Source organism: Artemia sp. Qi Xiang Cuo, chromosome 4 (genome assembly GCF_049724085.1).
Source record: "Artemia sp. Qi Xiang Cuo chromosome 4, ASM4972408v1, whole genome shotgun sequence".
NCBI lineage: Eukaryota > Metazoa > Arthropoda > Branchiopoda > Anostraca > Artemiidae > Artemia > Artemia sp. Qi Xiang Cuo.
Window position 1 is genome coordinate 46882119 of NC_142797.1, and position 25374 is coordinate 46907492.

Consider the following 25374-nt stretch of genomic DNA (forward strand, 5'->3'; position numbering starts at 1 on the left):
GATGTGTCTAAGCCAGGTTAAATATTATCCATCAGCTATTGAGGATTAAGCCTTTAATTATTGTGCATTATAAAAACCTGCCTGCTGTTAACTAATTGTGGATTAGGGAGATGCGTTGGTGCTTCCCTTTGCAATTATTCAAAAAGGGTCTTTTTTTGCATTTCGGTCAAAATAATTCATTTCTCTGCAAAATTGACGAGTTATTTTTCTATAATAAATCAATTGATTTTCGAGATGTATGGTGCTAGTTATGAATTATCTAGGGACAGATGTAACCCTGAAGTTTAGTGATTTTCTGGCCTTTTTCCTCTAGAGTACTCCAATATACATATTTCTTCCTAAATCCTCCCCCCCCCCCCCTCAAAAAATTCTAGTTTTGATACAAACAATTTAAGCTAGGTTTCTGGCAAAGATACAGAAGGGGGATATGTTAAAGCGTTCTATAAACTTTTTAATTGGAAATCCTTTTATTTGAAAATAAGTTGTATTTTTTCATGAAAAACTAATATTTGTTTCTTTTTAAGGAGTAACCCGACCTGCCCCCACCGACAAAAAGGGCAAGGGCGCACGACACAAACCCAGTGCAACTGGCAAGGCCATCGGTCATGAGATATGCTGGCCCTTCCAAGCCTCATGCCGATCAAGCTACCGGCCCTTCAAGACCTGTACTGTCAGCGCTCCCCATGCAAGGCCATGATGCTGCCCCCTCAAGCCCCAGTCAAGCTTCGGAGCCTTCCAGAGCTTTGCAGCTTGTGCAATGCGAAGATGTAAGTGTCAATTATTCTTTCGTACAAACTTATTTATTAGGGCTATAAAAACTATTGATATTCACTTTTTATTTTACTATTGGAGGGGGCTTCACTATGAAGAAAGGCCCCCCCCCTCCCCTAAGAGAGAAACGAGGAATTCATTTTGTCTCAATTTAAAAACTTTTTTCAATAACTAGGCTATGATTCATCTTTAAAAGTAAAGCATTCTTTCCACATTTTGAGTGCCTTTTCACTATGATTTAACGCTAAAAACTAACTTTTTATCCCAGATTAACCATCTTTAAAAAGTAACGCATTCTTTTTGGATTAATAAAAGGGGCCCCTGTCAATAGTTTGGAGACAAGACCCCCGCGCCCCCCCCAGTCCAAAGAGAGAGATACAAGACATTCATTTCGCCTCAAATTAAAAACTTTCTTTCAGCCAAATAACAGTGTTGAAGGGCTTTTCACCATGATTTAGCGCTAAAAACTCAATTTTATCAGAGATAAATTTCACTGGCTTTTAGAATATTGATGATATTAACAATCTTTAAAAAGTAACGCATTCTTTTCAAGTTTTGAAGGGCTTTTCGCCATGATTTAACGTTATAAACTAAATTTTTATCCGAGATTAACCACCTTTAAAAAAGTAACATAGGTATGTAAAAGTTCGTTACATAACTAAAACTAATCCATTCTTTTAGTTAACAATAGTGCTTTACAATTGCCTCTAACAAGGTTATTTGAGGGCTCCTAATAATTGGGGAAAATTTCAGGGGGACTCCCCGGGAAAATAGGACATTCTTTTCAGGAAATAACTAGGACCTTCTCTTGAAACATTTTCAGAGCAACTATAATTTTCCCTTATACAGCTAAAATCATAAATACTACAAGGGGAATAAAATTTGTTATTCTTTTTCCAGGTCAACAATGATGAACTCCCAGCATGGGTCCACGATTTACTCGAAGCCTTTGGAAATACACCAATGGGCAGCAACACCTCCTCAGTAAGTTTTTTTCTAAGACTCTTGAAAACATACCTGATATTTTTTTCAATAAAGTATATAGCTAGTACTATGGACTCAAAGGGTCTAGGGATGGTCATTATACCTTTAGATGCTAGTATGCTCTTAATACATCCAAAGAGCTCCTTTGCAGGCCCATGTATAGTTATTAAATTTATAGCCAGTAGTAAGTTCATAATGTGTCCGAAGGGTCTCATTGCCCATCTACGCTCACTACGTGATAGTGAGGTCCTTCAAGCCCATTGTTAACTATTCTCTTCCCCTTTCATAGGCCGAAGTGTTCCAATGTGCTAATAAGCTCTTATTATTTTCTAGGTTTACATCCCGACACTACCAGGGCCCTCCATTGAGAACCTCTTGCATCCTCCATCAAAATTACACGATAATATGTGTACGACCCAACTGGAAAGAGAACTTGAGGGGGGGAGAAGTGTGGGAGTGAGCCCTATTTGCATAGAGTCCCCAAACTTTGATTTAGACACTGGGATCTCGGCCTTGATACCTTATTTTTAGACCGTTTTTTAGATCAAGTACCAGCAAGCGAGGTCGTGAGGGCGCTATAGGCACCCACCCCTCACAGTGATATGGGGGAACCAGAACAAAATGGTGCCGGATCACCCCCTGTTTTACCTTACTTATATTTAGCCAATACCGCTTTGCAAAATATTTATGTTTTTAGAGTTGAGTTTGGAGAACCCTTAAATAATCTTACAAATGGTAGTATCCATACGGATCCGGTGGACATAGCGTACTCATATATCAGCAAGATTCGGGATTTCCTCTAAAACCACAGACAGTATAAAAGCATTCATCGCACTTAAAATATTTTTTTAATGAAAAGACAGGTGATTTGTACTCGCATTACCTGCAGACAGAATTGCGGACACTTCATCCGGACTTGCATAATTTTTAGAGTATTTTTTCTGACTGGATGGGTATTACTTTTAATACGGTGGAGAATCATAATGAAAATGGGAGTGGGTCAGTTGTTTTATGCATAGAAAATTTACAGGTTAGTCTAAAAAAATTAAAAAGGAATTTGTTTTAAGAGGCGGGGTTCGGAAGAGGGGTGCAAGATATAATGCATATCTAAAGGCATGTGAAGGTGTACAAGATTTTCGTTTTGATACGGGCTTAGAGTGCCTCAAGTATTCAGTCCTCGTCGTGGGACATAAACCCGATTTGCCTTGGGTTTATTGACTCTAAGTTGGGGGACTCTATACTAAAAGGGCTCATCCCCAAACTTAAACCCCCTCAAATTCATTTTCCATTTGGGCCGCACGCGCATTTTCGTGGAATTTTGATGGGGCTGGTGAGAAGTTATCAAGAGGGCCCTGGTAGTGTCGGTCCAAAGGCTTCGAGTAAATCGTGGACCCATGCTGGGAGTTCATCATTGTCGACCTGGAAAAAGAATAAAAATTTTTATTCCCCTTGAAGCATTTATGATTTTAGCTTTGAACGGGAATGTTATAGTTGACCTGAAAAATTTTCAACATAAGGCCCTAGTTATTTTCTGAAAAGAATATCCTATTTTGCCAAGAGGGTCCCCCTGATATTTTTCGCTATTATTAGGAGCCCTCAAATAACCTTCTTAGAGGCAAGTGTTAAACACTAGTTTTAGCTAAAAGAAATGATTAGTTTAGCTATGTAATGAATATCGGCCAGGGGTCCATTTATTAACCTGAAAGGATTATTTAGGACCGACAACAGTCTAGTTATCTTCCAAACCCTTAAGAACTATCGAATAGGACCCTCAAAGCCTTAATTAGCCAGAGAAGAATGCATTACTTTTTAAAGATGAGTAATATTATCAATATTCTAATATTTTCCAGAAAAAATTTAGTTATTAGCGTTAAATCATAGTGAAAAGCCCTTTAAAGCTTTAAAACAATGCATTGCTTTTTCAACGGTGGTTAATCTCCGGTATAAATGTGGTTTTTAGCGTTAAATCATAAAGCTTGAAAAGGCCTGAAAAGAATTAAAAGCTTGAAAAGAATGCGTTACTTTTTAAAGATTTTTAATATCATCAATTTTCTAATAGCCGGTGAAATTTATCTCAGATAAAAATTTAGTTTTAGGGTTAAATCACGGTGAAAAGCCCTTCAACCCCGTTATTTGGCTGAAAGAAAGTTTTTAATGTGAGGCAAAATGAATGTCTTGTCTCTTTCTTAGGAGGGAGGGGGGCAAGGGGGTCTTCTCTCAAAACTTTAGACAGGGGCCACCTTTATTAATCCAAAAGGAATGTGTTACTTTTTAAAGATGGTTAATCTCGGATAGAAACTTACTATGATTACAATTTACTATTTCAAAAATTAAAATTTCTCGCATTTTGTGAGAAATTGTTTTAACAGTAAAAAAACTTTTTTATGGGGGTATACACAATATAGAGTACAGAAAAGAAAGACTCAATAGCATATAAGCAGTTGCCCAATCCTTTTTCAACTTCCTGTTAGCATCCATTTTTTTAAAAGTTGAGGTGTGTCACGTTCAATAAGTTATGCAATTCTGATGGAGCATCCATTCTAGTCCCCTGCTTTTATAGCGCCCGTAGACAAAAGGAACTGTATGGGCTTCAAGTTAGAGGAGAAGGCAGATGTTTTCCCGAGAATTAACGTGGGTTTCATGGTTGGATAGAAATCAATAGTCCCTATCTGGAAAATGACTGAAAATTTTGTCCGCATAAAATAGCCGTCTGTATATTGGGAAATTTCAGGGTAAAGAAGGTTTTTAAAGGGGAAATCTTAGGTAATATAGGTTTTCAGAGGAAAATTCCAGGGGTAAGAGTCTTCAAAGGTTTTTTAAATGAAACTATTAGATTTTTAAAGAACAATCCTAGGGTAAAACAAACCCTTATGTTTTTTTTAATGAAACTATTATGTAATGTAGGTTAAAAGAACACTCCTAGGGTAATGTAGGTTTTTAGAGGGAAATTCCAAGGGTAATGGAGCCCTCATAGGTGTTTTAAGGAAATTCCTGGGGTTAAGGAGGTTTCACAGGCTCTCAAAGGAGAATCTTACGTAATGTAGGTTTTTAAAAGAAAATATTAACTAATGTAGGTTTTTAAAGAACAATCCTAGGGTAATATAGGTGTTTAGAGGGGAATTATAGGGCAAAGAAGCCTTCACTGAGTTTTTAAAGGGGAAATCTTAGGTAATGTAGGTTTTTAGAGGCATATCTTAGGTAACGTAGGTTTTAAAGGAAAATTCTGAGGTAATGTAGGTTTTTAAAGGGAGATCTTAGGGCAAAGAAGTCTTCTCAGGTTTTTTAAATGAAAGTATTAGGTTTTAGAGGGAAACTATTCGGTAATGTAGGTTTTTTAAGGTAATTCCTGGGCTAAAGGAGCCTTCACAGGCTTTTTTATTAGTGAAACTATTAGGTAGTGTTGGTTTTTAAAGGAGAATCTTCGGGGTTAAGGAGCCTTCACTGGTTTCTAAATGAAACTATTAGGTAATGAAGGGTATAGAAGGTTTTTAAAGGAGAATCCTAGGATAATAAAGTTTTTTTCGATAAATTCCTGAGGTAAAGGAGCCCCTAGAGGTTTCCCCTACATCCTTAGGCATTTAAGTACAACACCTGTGCCTTGTAGTTTTCCCCTATGACTTAACTAACACCTGCTGTCCGTTTAGAACAAGGGTGTCAAGGGAATCCAGGGGTGGGTCTTCCAGAATCCTGGGTGTTACAGGAATCCTGGGTATGGGTGTCACAGAACCTTAAAAGGGGATACTACTGGAAAAGAAGCCTTCACAGTTTTTTTTTAAATAGAAATCTTAAGTACTGTAGGTTTTTAATGAGGAATCAAGAGGTAAACAAGTCCTTTAAAGGAGATTCCTAGGGTAATGTAGGATTTTAAGGAAATTCCTGGGGTAAAGGACCCGCTGAAGGTTTGTTCCCGCACACCCTAGGTTTTTTAAGCATAACAACTGAAATTAAACATTCACAATTACGTAGGTAATGATACCCCGTGACGTAAAACCTGCTGACCATTTAAAACAGGGCGTCTTAGGAATGACGGGGGTGTGTCTTCGAGGGCGTCATGGGAACCCCTCCTATGTGTGTTGCAGAAATCCTTGCTATGTGTGTCGCAGAAATCCTTGCTAATTGTGTTTCCGAGTCCAAAAAGGGGATACTAATTGCCACGGCCGACAAACCCCATACAAGAAACTTACAGTTTTCTCGTTTAAACAACAAGAAAAATCACTTTTTTGCATGGTTAAGTATTAGGGACTGAGTTGTTGTGTCTAGCTCTTTTAAAAGAATGGACAAACAAGTCCTTTAATTTACAACCTCCTCATCTTTTTGCTGTATTTGGCTCGTCGACAAGTTCTCTTTTCTTCTAACATAAATGAAATCCTGTTTGCAGCAGTAACCGCAACCAAGTAAAGAGAGAGCAACGGCCCATAGTAACCAAAAATTAAAAAACGGAGGTTTTTAAATAAATATATTTTTTTAAACCTTGATTTGATAATAATTCAAGAATGGTAACTATAATGCATGTTAAACTTAAAGGTAAAAAGTAATGACGAAAACAAAATCTATGGGAACTTAGAAAACGAGCCTTAGAAGCCTAGAAAACACTCGTGGATCTAAATAAAAAGTATACCATTGAAATAACCATGGTTGAAAACCCTCACATGTATATACCTTACTTCCGTCTTCAAATTCAAGAAAATCACATTTAAGCTTAGGTAGCACCGATGTCTCCTCCCCCTTGTGATAACGGGGTGCTTGAACGTCCTTGAAAGGCGTTTAAGAAGTCATTCGACAGCAAATGCTTATATATAGGTGGATTTTTTACAATTTCGTCTTGATAGCAATAAATTACGCATATTGAAAAAAAACTGTCAGGAGAGAAAGAATCGCCATTTGAACCCGATTCAAGAATTGACTGGAACGAATTGCCTGAAACCCCATAAAAATGGTGTCGAATCAATATGAAAACTGCACCATTGGATACACCATAGACGAAAACCCCTTTTAAATGAATTACACTCCCCCATCTTAACCAACAAGGAAAATCACTTTTTCGCATGGGAAGCAGTGATGTGTCTCCATTTTTATTAGTCGCCGCTAGTGAGGCACTGAAAATCATACAGAGATGTTTAAGGGCTCATTTAAAGAGAAATTGCTGTATCTAGTGTCTTTTGGAAGTATTAAAATCATGTAATTAAACTAAAATGTAATTTTTGACAAAAATGCATCTTAATTTAGGAAATGATGCAACACAGTTCAGTCAAACTTAGTTCAAAGTGACTTGAACTCACATCCTCCAACTCTGAAAGAGAGTATTTTGGTCACTGTGTTTGCGGTACCACAGAATTATATCAATTTGGGTAAGGACTTTTTTTTATTATTCAGCGACGTGGCGGATGACTGTTATTTTGGGATTCAGGGTGAAATTCTGATTCATCTCAACATAATGAGATAAAACCTTAGCTATGTCAATAAGTGTAAAGAATACAAAATATATAACATGACCATTAGTGGGGGGGGGGGCTAAAATAAATTAGTGGGGCTAGCTATTTTAATATTTTGTTAATGGGAAAATCTACTCCGATTTTCCGTTGATTGATACAACAATTCAAAACATATCCTTATCCTAAGTGAGTAGGGAGGCATATCTAATTACGGAACGAGATTTAATGTCCTTGGTAAAAGTCTTATTTCTAAGCCAATCAGAGGGCTAAAAATACTAACGGGAGTGACATCACAGCCACAAGCCCATTGAATACTAAGCTAAGTAACATCAGACCAGATTTCTGGGAATTGATTAGCATTGGATTTGTGTAATAGGATGATGTCGTAATCAAACTACGCATTATCTGCTTTTATGATTCCAACCATATAAGTTGTTTGTGCTTCGAGCCTAAGATAGCAGTTCTGTTGAAACCTTTGAGGAATAAACACAATCTAAAATGAAGAACATTGATGATGTAGGTACGGAAATTTATATCGTAAGTTTTATTTTTAAAAATAATTAATTGAGATATTTGCATTATATTGGAGACATATGAAAAAAGACAAGTTTACTTAATAAAATAAATAATTGATGAAAAATACTTTATAAACAAATTTGGGGTGCATATTTGCACATTGTGTGGGAGGGGTGGGGTTGCGTAAAGCAAATATTAATTATAACCATGCTAGCATTTTTTCTCTGAACATATTAATTTATTTGGGGTCTACTAGGCTAGCAGTGAAAATGTCGTTTGATGTAAATTTTAGGCCTATAAGCTGTGTGTGTGTGTTAACGAGCATTTAAACACATGAAAAAAGACAATTCTACTTAATAAAATAAAAAATGGGTGAAAAATACTTTAAAAACACATTTGGGTTGCATATTTGCACAGTGTGTAGGATGGGTGGGGATTGCGTAAGGCAAATATTAATTGTAACCCTGCTAGCATTTTTTCTCTGAACACATTAATTTATTTAGGGTCTACTAGGCTGGCAGTGAAAATGTCGTTTAATGTAAATTTTAGGCCTATAAGCTGTGTGTGTGTGTGTTAACGAGCATTTAGACACGTGAAAAAAGACAATTTTACTTAATAAAATAAAAAATGGATGAAAAATACTTTAGAAACACATTTGGGGTGCATATTTGCACATTGTGTCGGAGGGGTGGGGATTGCGTAAGGCAAATATTAATTGTAACCCCCCTAACATTTTTCTCTGAACATATTAATTTATTTGGGGTCTACTAGGCTAGCAGTGAAAATGTCGTTTGATGTAAATTTTAGGCCTATAAGCTGTGCGTGTGTGTTAACGAGCTTTTAGACACATGAAAAAAGACAAGTCTACTTAATAAAATAAAGAATGGGTGAAAAATACTTTAAAAACAAATTTGGGTTGCATATTTGCACAGTGTGTGGGACGGGTGGGGATTGCGTAAAGCAAATATTAATTGTAACCCTTCTAGCATTTTTCTCTGAACACATTAATTTATTTGGAGTCTACTAGGCTAGCAGTAAAAATGTCGTTTGATGAAAATTTTAGGCCTATTAGCTGTGTGCTTGTGTTAACGAGCTTTTAGACACATGAAAAAGGACAAGTTTACTTAATAAAATAAAGAATGAATGAAAAATACTTTAGAAAACAAATTTGGGGTGCATATTTACACATTGCGTGGGAGGGGTGGGGTTGCGTAAAGCAAATAATAATTGTAACCATGCTAGCACTTTTCTCTGAACACATTAATTTATTTGGGGTCTACTAGGCTAGCAGTGAAAATCTCTTTTGATGTAAATTTAAGGCCTATAAGCTGTGGGTGTGCGTTAACGAGGTTTTAGACAAATGAAAAAGGACAAGTTTACTTAATAAAAAAAAGAATGGATGAAAAATACTTTAGAAACAAATTTGAGGTGCATATTTGCACATTGTGTGGGAGGGGTGGGGTTGCGTACAGCAAATATTAATTGTAACCATGCTAGCATTTTTCTCTGAGCACATTCATTTATTTGGGGTCTACCAGGCTAGCAGTGAAAATTTTGTTTGATTTAAATTCTAGATATATAAGCTCTGTGTTAACGAACTTTTAGACACGGGGGGGGGGGTTGTTCTGTGTAAAAGATGGGCAATTTTTTTTCACTATGGTTTAAAAAAAATAATTTAATTTCTTTTTAAGGATAATTTTAAAAAATATGCCCCTCCCACTGACAACTAAGCCTGGATTGAGGATGGGGATCACATACGTCCGTCTGTAATTAAACACGCTGCACGTTATAAGTTCAATATAGAAGAAAGCAAACTTACAATGAATACGATGACCTTGCAAGGAAGAAATAATGTGAGTTTTAAATTTACGATATTTTCGCTTATGATTTTTCTACCAATGAGAATAGTCAATTTGAAGGACAAGGATTGTACATTTTTCGTTTCTACTTTCACATGTGGATGCCAAATTGCGTTATATAGGCTTCGAAATAATTCCAGAATTTATCTCTAAGCCTAAAGAATTCTAAAAAACATATCTCTATTACATACTGCAATCTAAAGGCTTCAACCCTTACCCTATAGGAAGCCATAATCAGCAATTTATCCTAACACCTTTCCATGCATTTTCAATTTTCAGATCTAGGTTCATGTCTGAATTCCATGGCCTATTGCGTAAATCCATGCTAGCGTTCCTAGGACTTGGTCAAATAGACATCTGAACAGTATAGTCAAAAACACAAGTCTGAACAGTATATGCACACGGATATTGCTACTAAGTATGTTTTTTATTTATTTTAATGCATATGTTTTAAATGATTTGAAAATATAGTCGCTAATAATCCAAAGTTCAACTTAAAAAAAAAATAGGGTGATTTATACACTTTAAAATAAGTGTCTATTTTCTTTATAGGTTAGAACGGACGCCATAATATCACTACCTTCTCCCCCACCTGAAGACACAATTCATGAATTATGTGATCTCATTGACGAAACTGTTTTAATTGAAGCGCTAATGCAGTTTCGTAATATTCAGATCGCCGTTGGAACACCACCTATCAGTGAACGGTACGGTAAATTTTTACGGGAGTGTTAATTTAGAAGATATACCTTCTAACGTTATTGACGACTCGGAATGGGCAGATATCCTTTTAAGAAAATATTTCAGTGTTGGTAATAATTCTTTAGATGTAGACACTAGCACAGTTGAACAAAGCAATGAAGTTAATTCAGAACAAGATGTGCTAGAGGGCGATTTTCCTTGGCTGAGTCGTAAAAGCACGCAAATTTTAGATAATTTTAGTCGTAGGTTAAATCAAATCCCTTCCCCGACACATTTAATGGACATAACCCCATTTCAACCCAATTTAATTGAAAAAAAAAGAAAATAAACTCGCTTGCACTGATTCACATAGTCCTAACTCGTTAGAGACTATGTTTAGCGAGCAGGGGGATTTCACTCCCCACACCAGCGCTATTGTTGATGTTCAACAAAGTTGGTGAGGGGAGTAGTTAGTGACGATATACAATTCTTACCACTACCGGAATTTCATCAAAAAAATTCAATTCTGAATACAATAGACGCTTTCACTGCGACTTTCGGCGATCCGTTTAATACACTGATGGCGAGAAATATTATAAGTGATCCCATAAGTATTATACATACATATGTGGAGAAGATTCGAGCACTTCCTGAGCACCAAATTTAACTGTGGGGGCGACGAAACAGCATCAAGTTGCAGAAAGCACAGCATAAAGCCTCAATTGTTTAAAAAATATTCTATTTAAATGAAAATCACGGTGAAGTCTACGATCATTATGGGCACACTGAAATGTTGGTGCTGCACCCACAGTTGAGGAATTACGAGAATTTTTTCATGCAATGGGTAGACAATGTTGTCACGCATCAGGACAATTATAATGAGAATGGTAGTGGTTCAGTGGTTTTATTTGTTGAAAATTTAAGTGTAAATATATGTAAATTTAAGAAAGATTTTATTTTAAGAGGAGGGGCAGGGCCAGGATCTATAGTTTTAAAATATAATCCTGATTTAGAAGGATGTCAGGGTGTCCAACGAAAACAGAACGAAAGTGTTTCATGTACGCATTTCTCATATCGGCTTTCCGACCTATGCAAAATAAAGCTACTAAGAAAAATTTGGATCAGTGGGCCCTGCATGGAAAACAAGGATCTGATTTCCCCGAGTAGATTTCACTTGCTTAACAGATAAATTTCCTGTAACATTCAAAGGAATAGATACTTATGAACGGGCAAACGCATATTTAAACACTAGTGCTACAGTACTACAATACGAAACGGAATTTGAAGAGGGTATAAGCTCTAATAATAAGAAGATAATATTTACTGTAAAGATCCCGTCAACAGAATCTGTGGAACACTGGATCTTTTTGGTATACACACCATATAGTGAACCTGATTCAATTGGCCATTTTAACCCAATTACGGATATTAGTAGAGTGCTGGGGAAGGGAAAGAAGGGGAGCGGGGTATGCTACTATTGTTCAATGTGTTTGTCTAGATTTTGGACTGAATTAAAGCTAGAGAATCGAATGTTACACTGCAAACGACACGGCTATCAATCTGTGGGGACCGTTGCTGGTGACCAATCAATTTTAAGTTTTAGAAATTTCCAGAATACACTTATGCAAAGTGATAAAATAATCTTAGACTGTGAGGCTAGACTCACAGATGTGAACGACCCCCGACATCCAAATCGTATGAAAGAACATCAAGCTATTGCAGTTTCCTATGTCCATGCGCAGAAAGACAGCAGTAACACAATACGACTGTTAGAAATATTTGAGACGTTGGACGAGGAAGATTGCAGGGTCAAAGCGTTGACTAAATTAATTGTCAAAACGAATAGAGCAATCTCTCGCTGGAGACATACACATGACCCAATGATTCTATCAGCAGAGGATCGTTTAGCAATTAAAAATGAGAAAATATGTTGGGTATGTAAGGGGGAATTTGAAGGGGGGCTAAGGGGAAAGGGACTAGGGGAAAAAATACTAAGGGGGGAGGGGAAGGGGAATGTCCGTTACCACGATCATTTATGGTAGGAAATATCATCAGGGGGTAGTAATTTTCGTGGCGTAGCACATCAATCGTGCAAACTGAATGTGAGCCAGCAGTTCTTTTATACCGGTTTTCATTCACAATTCAAATTACGATTGGAAAATTATTTTACCGGCACTGGCACGTATGTACAGAGAGGGAGTTGCAGATAGCCCATGGTTAGATAACTCATTTACCTATAATATTATACACAAATCAGCTGAGAAGTTTTTGCTTTTAGAATTCAAGTGGCAAAGAGTGGATAATGGGCATACGTGTTGGAATAGAATCCGCTTTTTAGATTCTTATAGTTTTTTCCCCAAAGCTTTCAGCCAACTGATTCAAGTGCAGAAAAATGACAATTTCGATAGTTTCCCTCTGCTTAAACAGGACTTTCCCGACAATGAAATATATGACTTACTGACTTGTAAAGACATATATGCATATGATTATTACAACTGGCGCAAGGTTAAGTGAGGAGAAACTCCCCCCCCCATTAAAGGATTCTATAATTCACTTACCGATAGTGAATGCACTAAATTCTTCGCGATTTTTGGTTTTATAGTGAATGCACTGCCGAAGACTATGAATTTGCCAAAAGGGTATGGGCTAAGGGGGGCTGTAAAATGGTTGGAATTATTGTAGAATGTACTTGACAAGCGATGTTTTAACTCTTTTAGCTATTGTCTGCAAGAACAGAAATCAAATCTATCCGGAATTTTTTAACACCACACCTAGTGATGGATTTAATTCTAAAAATCAGTAGGAAGGAAATAGGTCTAATCACCGACGTGGATCAACACTTCTTTGTAGAAAGATCTATGAGGGGGGGGGGGGATATGTTTTTCATGGGGATCGCGTCTTAACGACTGATCGAACAGGACAGAACTCTGTTAACGGCGATGTATAGTCCAATACTGTTTTTCTGGACATGAGCTCACTCTATCCCTTGGTAATGTCTCACTATAGTTTACCGTATGGCATTTACAAATGGCTTGAAAATCCTTGTGCCTTAGATTTCCCAGACATTCACACTGTCGAGGAAAATGGTTCCCAAGGGTGTTTTTTTTTAATTGACAGTCACATACCAATGACGCTCCACGATTCCGTCAAAGATTTTGTTTTTCCGTGTGTAAATAGACCGGTGACCAAGAACTCTTTGAGTCCATACGATTTGTCTTTGGTCGAGGATATGGGCATGCAGTGCACCCCCTCCACGCAGAAACTAATTGCCGATCTGGACCCGAAACAGAATATTGTTGTTCACCATGTGCTATTGCGGTGGATGGTGACCAACGGTTTCAGGGTTACAAAGATAGACAGAGCCCTGCAATTCGACAAGAAACCCTACTTGAAAACGTTTATAGACACGTTTGTCAGTAAATGTTCAAAGGCAAAAAGTGAAGTTTAAAAAGAAATATATAAACTTATTTCAAATTCAGCTTTTGGGAAAATGTGTGAATGCTTACGAAACAAATTTCATTGTGAAGTCGTAACCTGCCCCCTACATTGAGCATAAATCGTTACCGATCCTAATTTCACACAATATTAATTATCATAGACCCGAATGTGGTTTTCTTGAACATAAAAAGGAGAAACATCGTTCTGAATAAGAATATGGCGGGAGGGAGTGCGATACTAGAAATTTCCAAGAAACTCATGTTGTCATTCTTTTACAATGTGTGTAAGGTACAATGGCCAAGGGAGGGGAAGTTCAAGTGCACTATGGAGACACAGATTCTTTATTGTTAAAAGTTAAAACCGAGAATTTATTGAAAGATTTGGAAAAAGGTGTACATATCAGCTCTTTTATGGATTACACGCATTGGAATGAGAGCATCTATCCCGAGTTGGTGAAACGCCAGGCCCCCAGACAATTGTTATCATTAAAGTCGGAGACGGGGAGCGATTGATTATCCAATGGGGTGTTCCCCGGTCCAAAAGTATACTGTGGAGAAACACGATAAGGATGTAAAACAAGCGTGCAAAGGACTGCCTACACACTTTGTAAAAAATGTTTTCGACAGGATTGTCTACAGAAACTGTGTGGAGAGTAATTTAGTGCCAAGATCAAAAGTAATGGCGATTCGCTCATTACAATTTAAAAATTATTATGTTAGAGTGGAAAAAAATGCCATGTCTTACATATCCGACAAGGTCCATGTACTTGAGGATGGTGTGAAAGTACTCACCCATGGTCAATATCGTATTTCAGATAGAGTTGAATATATGGACTATCGAAAACAACTCGGTCTGGATAAATTAACTTAAATTCAAAAATAGTACTAGTACTATTTGGCGGGTGGTTTTTTTTGGAGGACAACAATTTCCCAGCAATATACATTTTATTTTTTGCCATCGTCAACATCATCGTCATCAACATCATTTAACTTTTGCTGCTATTTTATATATTTTTTTCCACCGCAGCGGGCCGGCCCCCGTGCTTTCCGGCCCCCGGGGTGTGAGGGGTCCCAGCCCTCAGCCCCATGGGGTAGGGGGTCCCGGCCCGACCCCCGGGGGGGTGGGGTGTTATTCTCGTCTTTTAAATGTTGTAAATAGTGTTTTCTATTTTCCTATTTTCATAGTCTACAAATATGTTCAACGGTGCTGCTGCTGTTCTTGCTGTAGTGCATGCATTATTTAAAATACATGTTGTATTTGTTGTTCTTGTTATTGCCAATAAATGAAAAATATGATTCTTACCTTGTTCTTTTGCTATTATTGTTGTTGTTGTACAAAAAGTGTTGCTAATAAAAGAAAAAATATGTTTTTGTTGTTCTTGTTGCTGTTAAATATCCTACTAGGTAGATGCTGCTACTCTAGGGAAAACTATTATTATTTATTCATCAGACAAGTATAGCTTACAGTTAGTTGTAGTCCAACTGCTGTCAACAGCAGTATGTATCAATTTAAAACACCATTCAGATCGTTTCTCTGTGGTCCGTCAATGTGGGGGAAAACGACACTTTTAAGTAAGATAATTAGAAATTGTAATAAAATGTTTTTGGAAAAAACAAAGAAAATTTACTATGTTCATAGTATTTGGCAAAAGCCCTATAACCAAAAAAATGCTATTGATTCTGCTACATATATGCCAATACAATTCTTACGAGAAATTAATGTTTTCAATTGTATTGAACCAAATTCATGGATGATTATTGATGATTTAGCTGAATCCATTGAACAATTCTCACAGGAAATGCTACATCTGTTTACTGTTCGCTCTCATCATGATCACATTTCTATAACCCTAGTTCTATACAATCTGTTTCATCAGAGGAAGTGTATGAGAACCCTTGCTTTGAATTGAACCGTCTATATTATCTATAGAGTTGTTCGTGATTCAAGTTCTCTAATAACTCTCAATAAACAAATATATCCCGGTGCCCTAAAATTTCTCCTTTCAGTGTACAATCAGGCAACAAATAAGCCCTACGGGTACATTCTGTTGGATCATAATCAGAATACACCCGAGGATTTGCGTGTAATCACAGATATTTTTGACAAAGAAACTGCTGTATATCTTCCGGTGAACAGTAGAAAAGGTTATTAGTTGCCATCATGACACTGAAGAAACTACACGAAAATAGACACTTATTTTCCGTTCTAAGTACTTAAAAACCACCCCTCAGGAAGGCCATACTCAAACATGGTGTTGACAAAGAATATATGAATCTAATATCTGAACTTTATTTCAATTTAACCGAAGGCAATGTATAGTTGCCAGAAGGTGTTACACAACAGACAAAGCAACATCGTTCCACTGTACGTGCCTTGGCTTAAGAAAACAAAGGAATAGATTTTAAAAGAAAACGTCTCCTTCAAGCGGGCGGTAGCTTTTTTTGCACCTTTACTGCTAATAATCGCAGGACTTGTAAACAGTTTTTTCTCTAGATGGCTATACACTACAAATTGACTCCAAAAGAACTTGTCCTTTCACCAATTGAACAGTTTAAGAAGAATCTTAAAGAACTGATTAGTTAAGAAAATATTGCCAATGATAATATGCTGGTTCTAACCGAGGACGTCTTGTTTTGAGGGAGACAGCACATATTTTATTCGCAGAATTCCGCTGTCAATGTCACTGATCCGCAGCCACCCAAAAGGGAAACATCTCCTCAAGATTCTGCAGCAAGAGCAATAGCACAATCAAAGGAGGAAGAATTGAATTCAATAGTGACATCAATTGGAAACTTACTGCCACAGACCTATCGGGAACAGAGTAAAAGAATATTAACATAACTCACATTAGAAAGTGGTGATGATCATCAAGTTTAAAACGACAACACAAGGAAGCGAATTATAATTCAAGAGAACATTTACAATCTACATAATTTCATTTGTGATGTGGTTGTAGATCGTAAAGGACTTTTATCATTTGACAATAATCTATACAGCTTTCTAATAACATAAAACTTCCCCAAAAGTCTTATTGGCAATAAGCAAAAACTAGGGAAATTTAAGGAATATAGTAGAGGTGTCAGTCTTCTATCACCAACACCGCCACCAACAACATCACCATTTAAAAAAGAAGAAGAAGAAAATTTTAAATCTAGCAGTAGTAGCAGCAACAGCGACGATGGCGGCGGCTAAACAAAAGCGAAGACGTATTTATATCAACTCACCGTCACAAGCACCACCTTCCAGTGTGCAAAAGGGTAGCGGGTATTACACTACGTGTTTGCGTTCAAAATGGATGAAGTTTTAAAACATGTGTATGAAAATATTGGTATAGTAGGAAGTCTAAGTTCCCCCACAACACTTTCTAAAGTCGCCTCTGACGTCAATGGCGGTGTCAAAAGCAATTTGAAAAATGCAAAAGAGTATCTAGAAAATGAACCGAGTAACACTCTACATCGAAATCACAGGCTTCGTGGCAAACAATATTGACAAACTAAAGCCTTTATCCCACTGCATATAATGCAAGCAGATCTTTTAACTCTAGATGAGATTCAAAGACGCCACAATACACCCTAAATATATATTCTAGTGGTAATCAGTGTCTTTAGTCGTACTGCATATGCTATTCCTTTGCGATCAAAGAGAGGTGTTGAAGTTTGTCAGGCTTTAGAAAATATTCTTGAACAAGATTGCTATGGACAAATTCAGTGATCGTGGTAGCGAATTTGTTAATCCACATGTGGAAAAGGTTCTATTGAAATATAATACAAAGCTCTATCATAGTCATAGTTTAATAAAGGCTGCATTGGCAGAGTGATTGATAAGAACGATTCGTCTATTAATTATGAGATATTTTACACTGAAAAATACTGCTACTTTTATTCATAATTTAGAAAAAATCATGCAAATACATAACCAAAGACCTCATCGATCTCTGTCCAGTGTTAGCCCTCACGAAGTTCATTGCAGTGAAAATACATTTGACACTTTTATTAAACAATATTCCAGTGAAAAAAAAATTGTGAAGCAAAAATTCAATGTTGGTGATACTGTTCGAATTAATGGAACCAGCAATATTTTTGAAAAGGAGAATTATTTATGGTCCACTGAACTTTTTAAAGTGTCAAAAATCCTAGACACCGTGACCACGACATATCGTCTGCGAGACACCAAAGATGATGAGATTTCGTCGGTTTTTATGATTTCGAACTACAAAAAGTTAGAAACAGTAGTGAAATTTATCAAATTGAAAAGATATTAAAGACCCGTACTTGCAGGGGCAAGAGATAGTTGCTTGTTCGTTGGCTAAGATACAACTCTGATTTTGATTCTTGGGTTGCAGTTGAAGACATTAACAATGCGCAATGATTTCTGGGCGACACTAATGTCCAATATCTCCAATCCACTCTACTATGATTTGAGTAGAACGAGTGGTTTATGGACGAAACTCTCTCCCACAATCAAATTCAATGGGGCGTGTGAAGTGGCTCTTGTCGACTTTATTCTCAAAAACACCTATAATATCCTGAGAAAAGATCGCATATATGTTATAGAAATTAGACCCTATGATTGGCCGCCACCCATTAGCGAACAACATAAAATTCAAGAGATAAATTGATTGGACTATCCATGTATTGAATTACTATAAAAAGCGCTCAGTTGTATGAATTATTTGTGTCATTCTATGAATAAAAGAATTTCAGCTCGTAAGAAAGGAGCCTTTCATTTCAACTATTCAAAGGAAGAGGGCAAGTTCTACATTAGTTCACCCATTGCCAGTGAAAAGGTTATTCTCAATGATAAGCTAAAAGATATTCTTGGCTTTAAACTTAATATAACCAATAGTAAAAGTGCCGGAAACACTAATGTTATTTTGGCTGCCTATCCGCCAGCATTCTTCATCGACACTTATATATTTCTTCATGCTTCATGTGTTGAAAAATTATGAGTTGGCAATAGAAATGTCCCCCTCCTAAGACATCTTGAACGAAAAACCAATCAAGATCATAATCATCCTTACAATACAAAATATTTTCACTATATCCCTATAAACACTTTCTATGTAGAATTCTGCCAGTTAATACTAAGAACTGAATTAGGTTATTCTCTAGCAATATCAAAAGGTTTGGCTGTCATTACACGCCATTTTCGACCCATCGTTGTCAGTGTAAAAAAAACAAGATGTCTAATAGAAAAGTGGTTTTCATTTGTCCTGATATTGAAAGCTGTGTTAATACTATTGGCCCAAGACAACTGGGCAATAGAATGGACTATTACAAAGGTCATTCATCAATGTCTGGCTATGGTCTTGGCAGTTGGTTTGCTAAGCTGTTTCGCTCTGCACTACCTCTGGCTAAGAAAATAAATTGTACTGGCTACTACAAATTTTGCATCCTCTACACTATACAATTGAAGCTCTGGTGAGGATTTTAAAAAAAGTGGTTCGGGAAATATTAGGTCTTGTGCACGAACCCTTGGCGAGCAATTGGAACCTTGACAAAATAGAAATATTTTAAAATAGTCAAGAAACAGTGCATCACTCATCAGTCTCTAGTCATATCAGAAACGAAACACATCACTCCTGTCAAAGAAAAGAAGGGAAAAAACGACAAGTACAATAAGTAGAAGAAGAAGAAGAAGCCCCAGGAAGAGAATTGTTAGATCGAAACTGGATTTCTTTTCATAAACTGAACAATGGCATATCTACCGCATATGGATTCTCATCCTTCAATCACTTCATCTTTAAATCTATTCAATGCCTAAAACGTTGATTTGAGCGTAAAACATGGATACTATGAAACATTTCATCTACAACAGTCGGTATCTGATAATATCCGCTTTCAAATTTATTCCAATGAGGACTACTTTATGGACATGTTTTCGACATTTATAGATTTACATGTGATAGTCAAGAAATCCAACAATGGAATGCCAATTCTTACCGATGGAATATCCCATGAAAACTGTATATTACATCATATATTTCGTCAAATCAGTGTCTAGATAAATGGAACATTGGTGAGCACAAGCAATAATCTCTCAAATTATACAAGCTATATGAAGCTCATGCTGATGACAATCAAGTCATACAAGGAATTGAGAGACACCTCAAATAGATATGAATATATTACAGATACTGATAGTACAGATGCACTTAAAAATGCTACCACCAGTCAATTACATCTAGTCGAAAACTAAATCATGAGATATTTAATATACCCCAATGGCTACCCCACCACCAAATATTAAAGTGGATATAAAATTGACGCTTGCTCCATCCAATTTCATTTTACGAAAGGAACTTCCTTTCAATCCTGATGTAACTCTCTCCCTAACCATGGCAACACTACATGTACAAAAGTAGCAGATTATGAGTTCTGTTACTTTGGCAGTGGAGAAACTGAGAGCCAGTGGGATTAATATTAAACTACTTGTTCCTCATACCATCACCAATCAACGTAATATTGCCAAAGGCTCGCGCACCTTCATCGACTCGTCCTTTATCAATTGCGAAATTCCATCTAATTAGCATTGGCATTTGTAAAAAGTGCTAGCGCAGTAGGATCGTGGACTGGCTGCCCACATAAATTTGAGATTTTTGGGCTTTCATCTCTTGTCTCTAAGTAAATAGAATTCCACTCTACAATCTATCTTTTGATAAATCTTACAGGGAATCGTATGAGTTGAAAATGCAACCCCTAGATCACGATTCACAACTATTTGAAAATGGTATAACCAAAGAAATGTTCGCTAAAACACATGGTATTATTGTTCTAGACTTGCCTGTCACACAAGATATGAGTATAGTACGAACATAGAGTGTTTGCGTTTAGAGTCCACAGTTGCTGACATATTATCTGAGAGTATTACACAAGTCCCGTGACGTCCATCTCAAACTTATTGGGATGTCTATCTCGAAGGTAGTGTTTTACAAGATCTATCGTCATATACACTAGTCAAATAAGAGACTTTTTTTATATAGACCTCTAAATTTCACTCTACAATTCCCTTTATCTGCCGTGGGGCTTCCTTGGGGAAATTCAGTATACCAGCAATACTATTGATATTATTAACAGCGTCTTTTTGAAATTGGCGGTTGGCGACTTGCACTGTATCTTCCAAAGAACAAAGATGATTAAATTTTTTTATCCTCTCGGCCTATCCTATACATTCTACACTCCACACATCAACAGCTATATTGAAAGCAGTGGGACAACTATTATTCAAAATCGAAAGAGAGTGCAGGATCCAACGACTAAAAGTTGCGGTTTTCATGCGCTACTATATTTTGTGTTCAGATGTTGCAGTTATATTTACAAGCAGTTTCTCAAAATTTACGTAGACAACCCACGTCTGAATGACTTTATGGTGGAAAATATGCTGTCAGACCTGTATAATATTGATTTTAGCGTCCTACGAGTAAAGAGTTTGAAAAATGTATGTAAATTTGTTTATTAATATACAAAAATGTATATACACATCAACAATGTCTTTATTCTTCACTTTAGATTTCTTCAACTACTGTGTATAGGCAACTGTCGAGAGCCACTAATGCTGGTAGATCATTTGAATTCACTGTATATGGATCTTGACTGGCTACAAAGTCAGGGTCACATTTTCAACAGTACAATGTAACTTCACTCTTATCATATCTCTTTGTATAGTCAATGATACTATATGCATTCATATTGTGAAATTCACGTGTTTCAATTTGTCTATTTCAAGCAATATCGTGTTTTCAAGTGGTGAATCTCATTCTGTAACAGCCAAATAATAATCACTAGTTTTATAGTCATGATAGGCAGTGTCTTCACAACGATGACGTAGAAACCAAATTGTCTTGTTACCCCAACAGTTGAATCGTAGACCTGATTCTTCCTCCTAAAATAATTTAAAACCACGACGATACCAGTCTCGTAGAAATACACTAAAATTTCGTTTGGGGTTCTTTCCAATCATACCAGGATAAGTATTCTCCCACTGATCACATTTATCATAGTGACAATTGGAGCATAGTTACCCTCTAGGGTGAGAGTCACAAATCTCTTCAAGACATGAATTGCAGCCTTTAATTTGTACTACATATCCTCTATGTAATTTACACAGATTGCATAATTTGCAATTTTCATTATACTCAACAATAATTGTAAAATTCTCACATGATGATCAACTGCCAAGAGTATACACACGCAGTGGAAATGCATAAAATATTTTTTTTTGGTTTCCAGTGTAAACTTACTCATAGCCAAAATGAAACAGAACTATTTTTGATAAATTTAGAGGGGGGAGAGAGAAGTAAGTCAGTGAAATTACATTATCTGTTGTAAAGGGAGAGTCATCAACATAGAATCTATGGTAATTTTTTCAAAAGTATATCCACGGTATAATTCTGCTTTGTTTCAATTAATATGTCAGTAAATTGAGTAAATGCATTTGAGTCACGTCGTAAATGCTTCATACAATAGTCCAACGGTGCAGAATCCGTTTTCATTATATTTTCAAGTGTTCCCTAAGAAAATATCTTCCGTTGAAGAGATGACTCTAGAAAATCGCCATCTACAATCAAACGTTTTCCCATAATCACAAGATTCAACTTAATTCTCTCTTTCTGAAATTCATTCATTTTTCAATCCTAACACTCTCACTGCTGATTCTAGACTAACCACGTTTCGTTCTACTTCAAGAATATTCGATAACCTACTTTAAAAAAATATAACAAAGAGAAAGGGGACATTTTCAATTTCGAAACAATTGTATTGTGTGTGAGAATAATTACAATAATAATATATTACACATATTCAATTACCGATATAGCTTATTGTCCTCAATATGATTCACTGTTACATTTGAAGCTCTTTGAATTCCATGTACATGTATTATATCAACTTTCGCAGCGAAGCATAATTGGTCCTCCAATTTTAATTTACTCAAAGATATCACGTATCTTGCATACACTTCTTCCCACTCGAGACAAAGTCGAGATCCTCTTGTGATTTCTACCGCAATGTTAGATGCTCTTGTATCATTTCTGCTGCTGCTACCAGCTCCCATATGAAATTCTAATAGTGTAAACATTCCACTCATTATTGCAAATATATATCTTGCCAAATAAATAAACGAGTAAAGTCAAACTGTTCTCACTCCTTGAATTCTGTTCTCACACTAATATCAACTATACTGAAAATCATTCATTATATTAGTTGGGCTTGCTATTGCGCAGGTTTAGGCTAAAATTCCTGAAAAAAAGAGCTAAGTGATGTCACTTCGTCTCGTATTTCTAGCCCTCTGATTGGCTTAGAAATAAGGCTTTTACCAAGGACATTAAATCTCGTCCCGTAATTAGAGATGCCTCCCTACTTACGTTATTACTGTGCGATAAATGCAAGAGACCAAACTGAAGGACTGAGATAGTTGATAGAGAGGAGGCAAAAACAAAAGCCAAAAGTAGAGCTAAGGGTACGACTTAGTCACACTTCGCCATTGAGGTGGGGGAGGAGGGGGTATGAAGAAAGTAAATTTTATGTGATTAATTTTAAATTTTTCTCTTGGGAGTTAGTCCTTAGGAATGATCTTAGGGGAAATAGCTCCGCCCCCCGCCAGAAATGGTGTGCTTGATATAGGCTCAGACACAAAAGCACAAACGTCATTTAATGACCTACAGCTTGTATGTAAGAGCCAATCAGAAGCCAGATCGAATGACTCCATGAAACAAATAACTAAGAATAGTGAAAAAAGACACATTAAATGTCAAAAAAAAAATTTGTTAAAAAAATCATCTGACGGCAACCATTTTCAAATTTTTATGTGTATAAGGTATTTCAAAGTGAAATGAATAAAACTCTGCTTCAATCTTTTAAAAGTGCAATAGATAAAAAACAAAATACTTGCAATTACCCATTGTCGGGGTTTGAAGAATTCACAAATTCTTCCCGCATAGCACTATAAAACAAGAGCGTAAAAGAGCAGGGCAATATGGGGACAGCCCTCCATACATACGGAATTATTTCTGTTCATTTTAAGCTTCAATGTCACTCTTTACTTTCATTTTAAATCATTACTATAGAGCGACTTGTACTTCAATCCTCCTTCTCTGGAGAAGAGTCCCATAACCACTGTACTGTAGTAACTGCTATAAATAAAAATATATTGTTATACTTGATGATTTTATATATCTGCTGATGACCCACACAGTCCCAGGGTCAAGCCTATACATATGTATGCATGTATAAAATCAGTCTGTGTATGTGTTCGCGTGAGTCTGTGTATTTGTGTCCGCTCAAAAGTAAGCTAAACTAATCAACCTAGAAACATGAAAAATTATGTGGAAAAATATTTGAAAGACCAAAAGATGCAGAGGCTATACATATCCTAACAAAAAAAACCAAAAGTTGAAAATAAAATATCAACCTAACAAGCATGAGTGGGCCAAAAAATTTTGTCGTCACAATAAATCGTCATGATGATCCTTTGCCAGTAAAACAAAAGCATTATGAAGAGTGGAAAACTGTTTTCATTGCAATAAGAAGTACATCAGTCAGACGAAGTTCGGATCATGGTTGCCCCCTTAGGGACCACGTAGTAAAGAACGAACACTAGCCCATAACAACCGATAATTTAAAAACCCGTTTGGAGAAAAAACTTTGAAGTAGGGAAGAATTACCATTATAACCTGCCTAAGGAATGCTAACTGTTATTCCGAGAAATCTTAACCCTAGTAAAGAGCATAAAAGGTGTTTTAAGGTGTTTCAATCTTAACTAGGTTCCAACTAAGAAAATGCCAAAGGGTTTTTCCTGTGTGTGATGTGTTAAGATGTAAGTACAGCCCCCATAATTAAAAAAAAAAGTTTCACTCACCAAGCTTCAGTAGTATGTTACCTTATACTTTGCGTCCTTTATGTTCCATCCTGTTTTATTTGCGGCCTTTACATTCCCTGGCACCTTTCCACCAGACTAGTTATTGCTATTGTTGTCAATTGAATATGGAATTATACAAAACCTACCAAACAAGTTCCCGGGCCAACCAGACATGTTTCTGGGCCAAGCAGACAAGTTTCTGGGTCAACTATAAGTTTCTGGGCCTTTACATTCCATGGCACCTTTCAAGAGCATATACATATGGATTTGGGGCCTTTACGTTCCTTCCTGTGCTATAGAAAACCGGTAATTTTTTGAATAATAGGAGTATGAATGATTCTAATTAGTGATTGGATTGTATGACGGTGGAGAAAAAAAAGGATTAAACTGATTAACAGTTAAGGTAACCCTGAAGGGGTTGTTAACTCAGGTAATTTGTTATAAATTTGAAACAACATCAGTCTATGAAAATGGCTAACGACGATAGAATGACATTGTGAGTTGACCTAGCTTTACCTCTCCGAAGTGGTCTGAATAATACACAAGTGATGTTTGAACAGTATTGTCAATTTAAAATTGGGTCTAACGTTTTAGTATACTAAAAAGTTGATACTAAGAGAGACGTAGATGGTAAGAAAAGAATTTTAATAATGAAATTAAGAAAAAACCTTAGAAATCCTTGCAAATCAAGTAGTAAGGTGTATGTGAGTAAGAACCATCAAGGATCATAAGCACCATAGACTCTAACCAGCAGAGACGTCAACTCCCCAAAGGTCCCTTATCCCCAAACTCGAAGGGCGTCCCCGCCCTCCACCGTTTTTGCCCCCCCCCCTTTTTTT

The 25374-nt window shown here is 36.6% G+C and overlaps 1 protein-coding gene across 2 annotated transcripts in view; it reads right to left on the reverse strand.

The window, feature by feature from the left end:
- Positions 1 to 25374, reverse strand: part of LOC148953168 (facilitated trehalose transporter Tret1-like) — a 110195-nt gene that overhangs the window by 22711 nt on the left and 62110 nt on the right. Inside the window, exon 1 of one of the 2 annotated variants that reach the window (XM_089088333.1) lies at positions 1859 to 2029. The exons of the other annotated variant lie outside the window; for it this stretch is intronic. Coding sequence (XP_088944459.1) covers positions 1859 to 1970 — 112 coding nt within the window. The 5' untranslated portion in view covers positions 1971 to 2029. Of the gene's footprint in view, positions 1 to 1858; positions 2030 to 25374 lie in introns of those variants that run through there. 2 annotated transcript variants of the gene reach the window in all.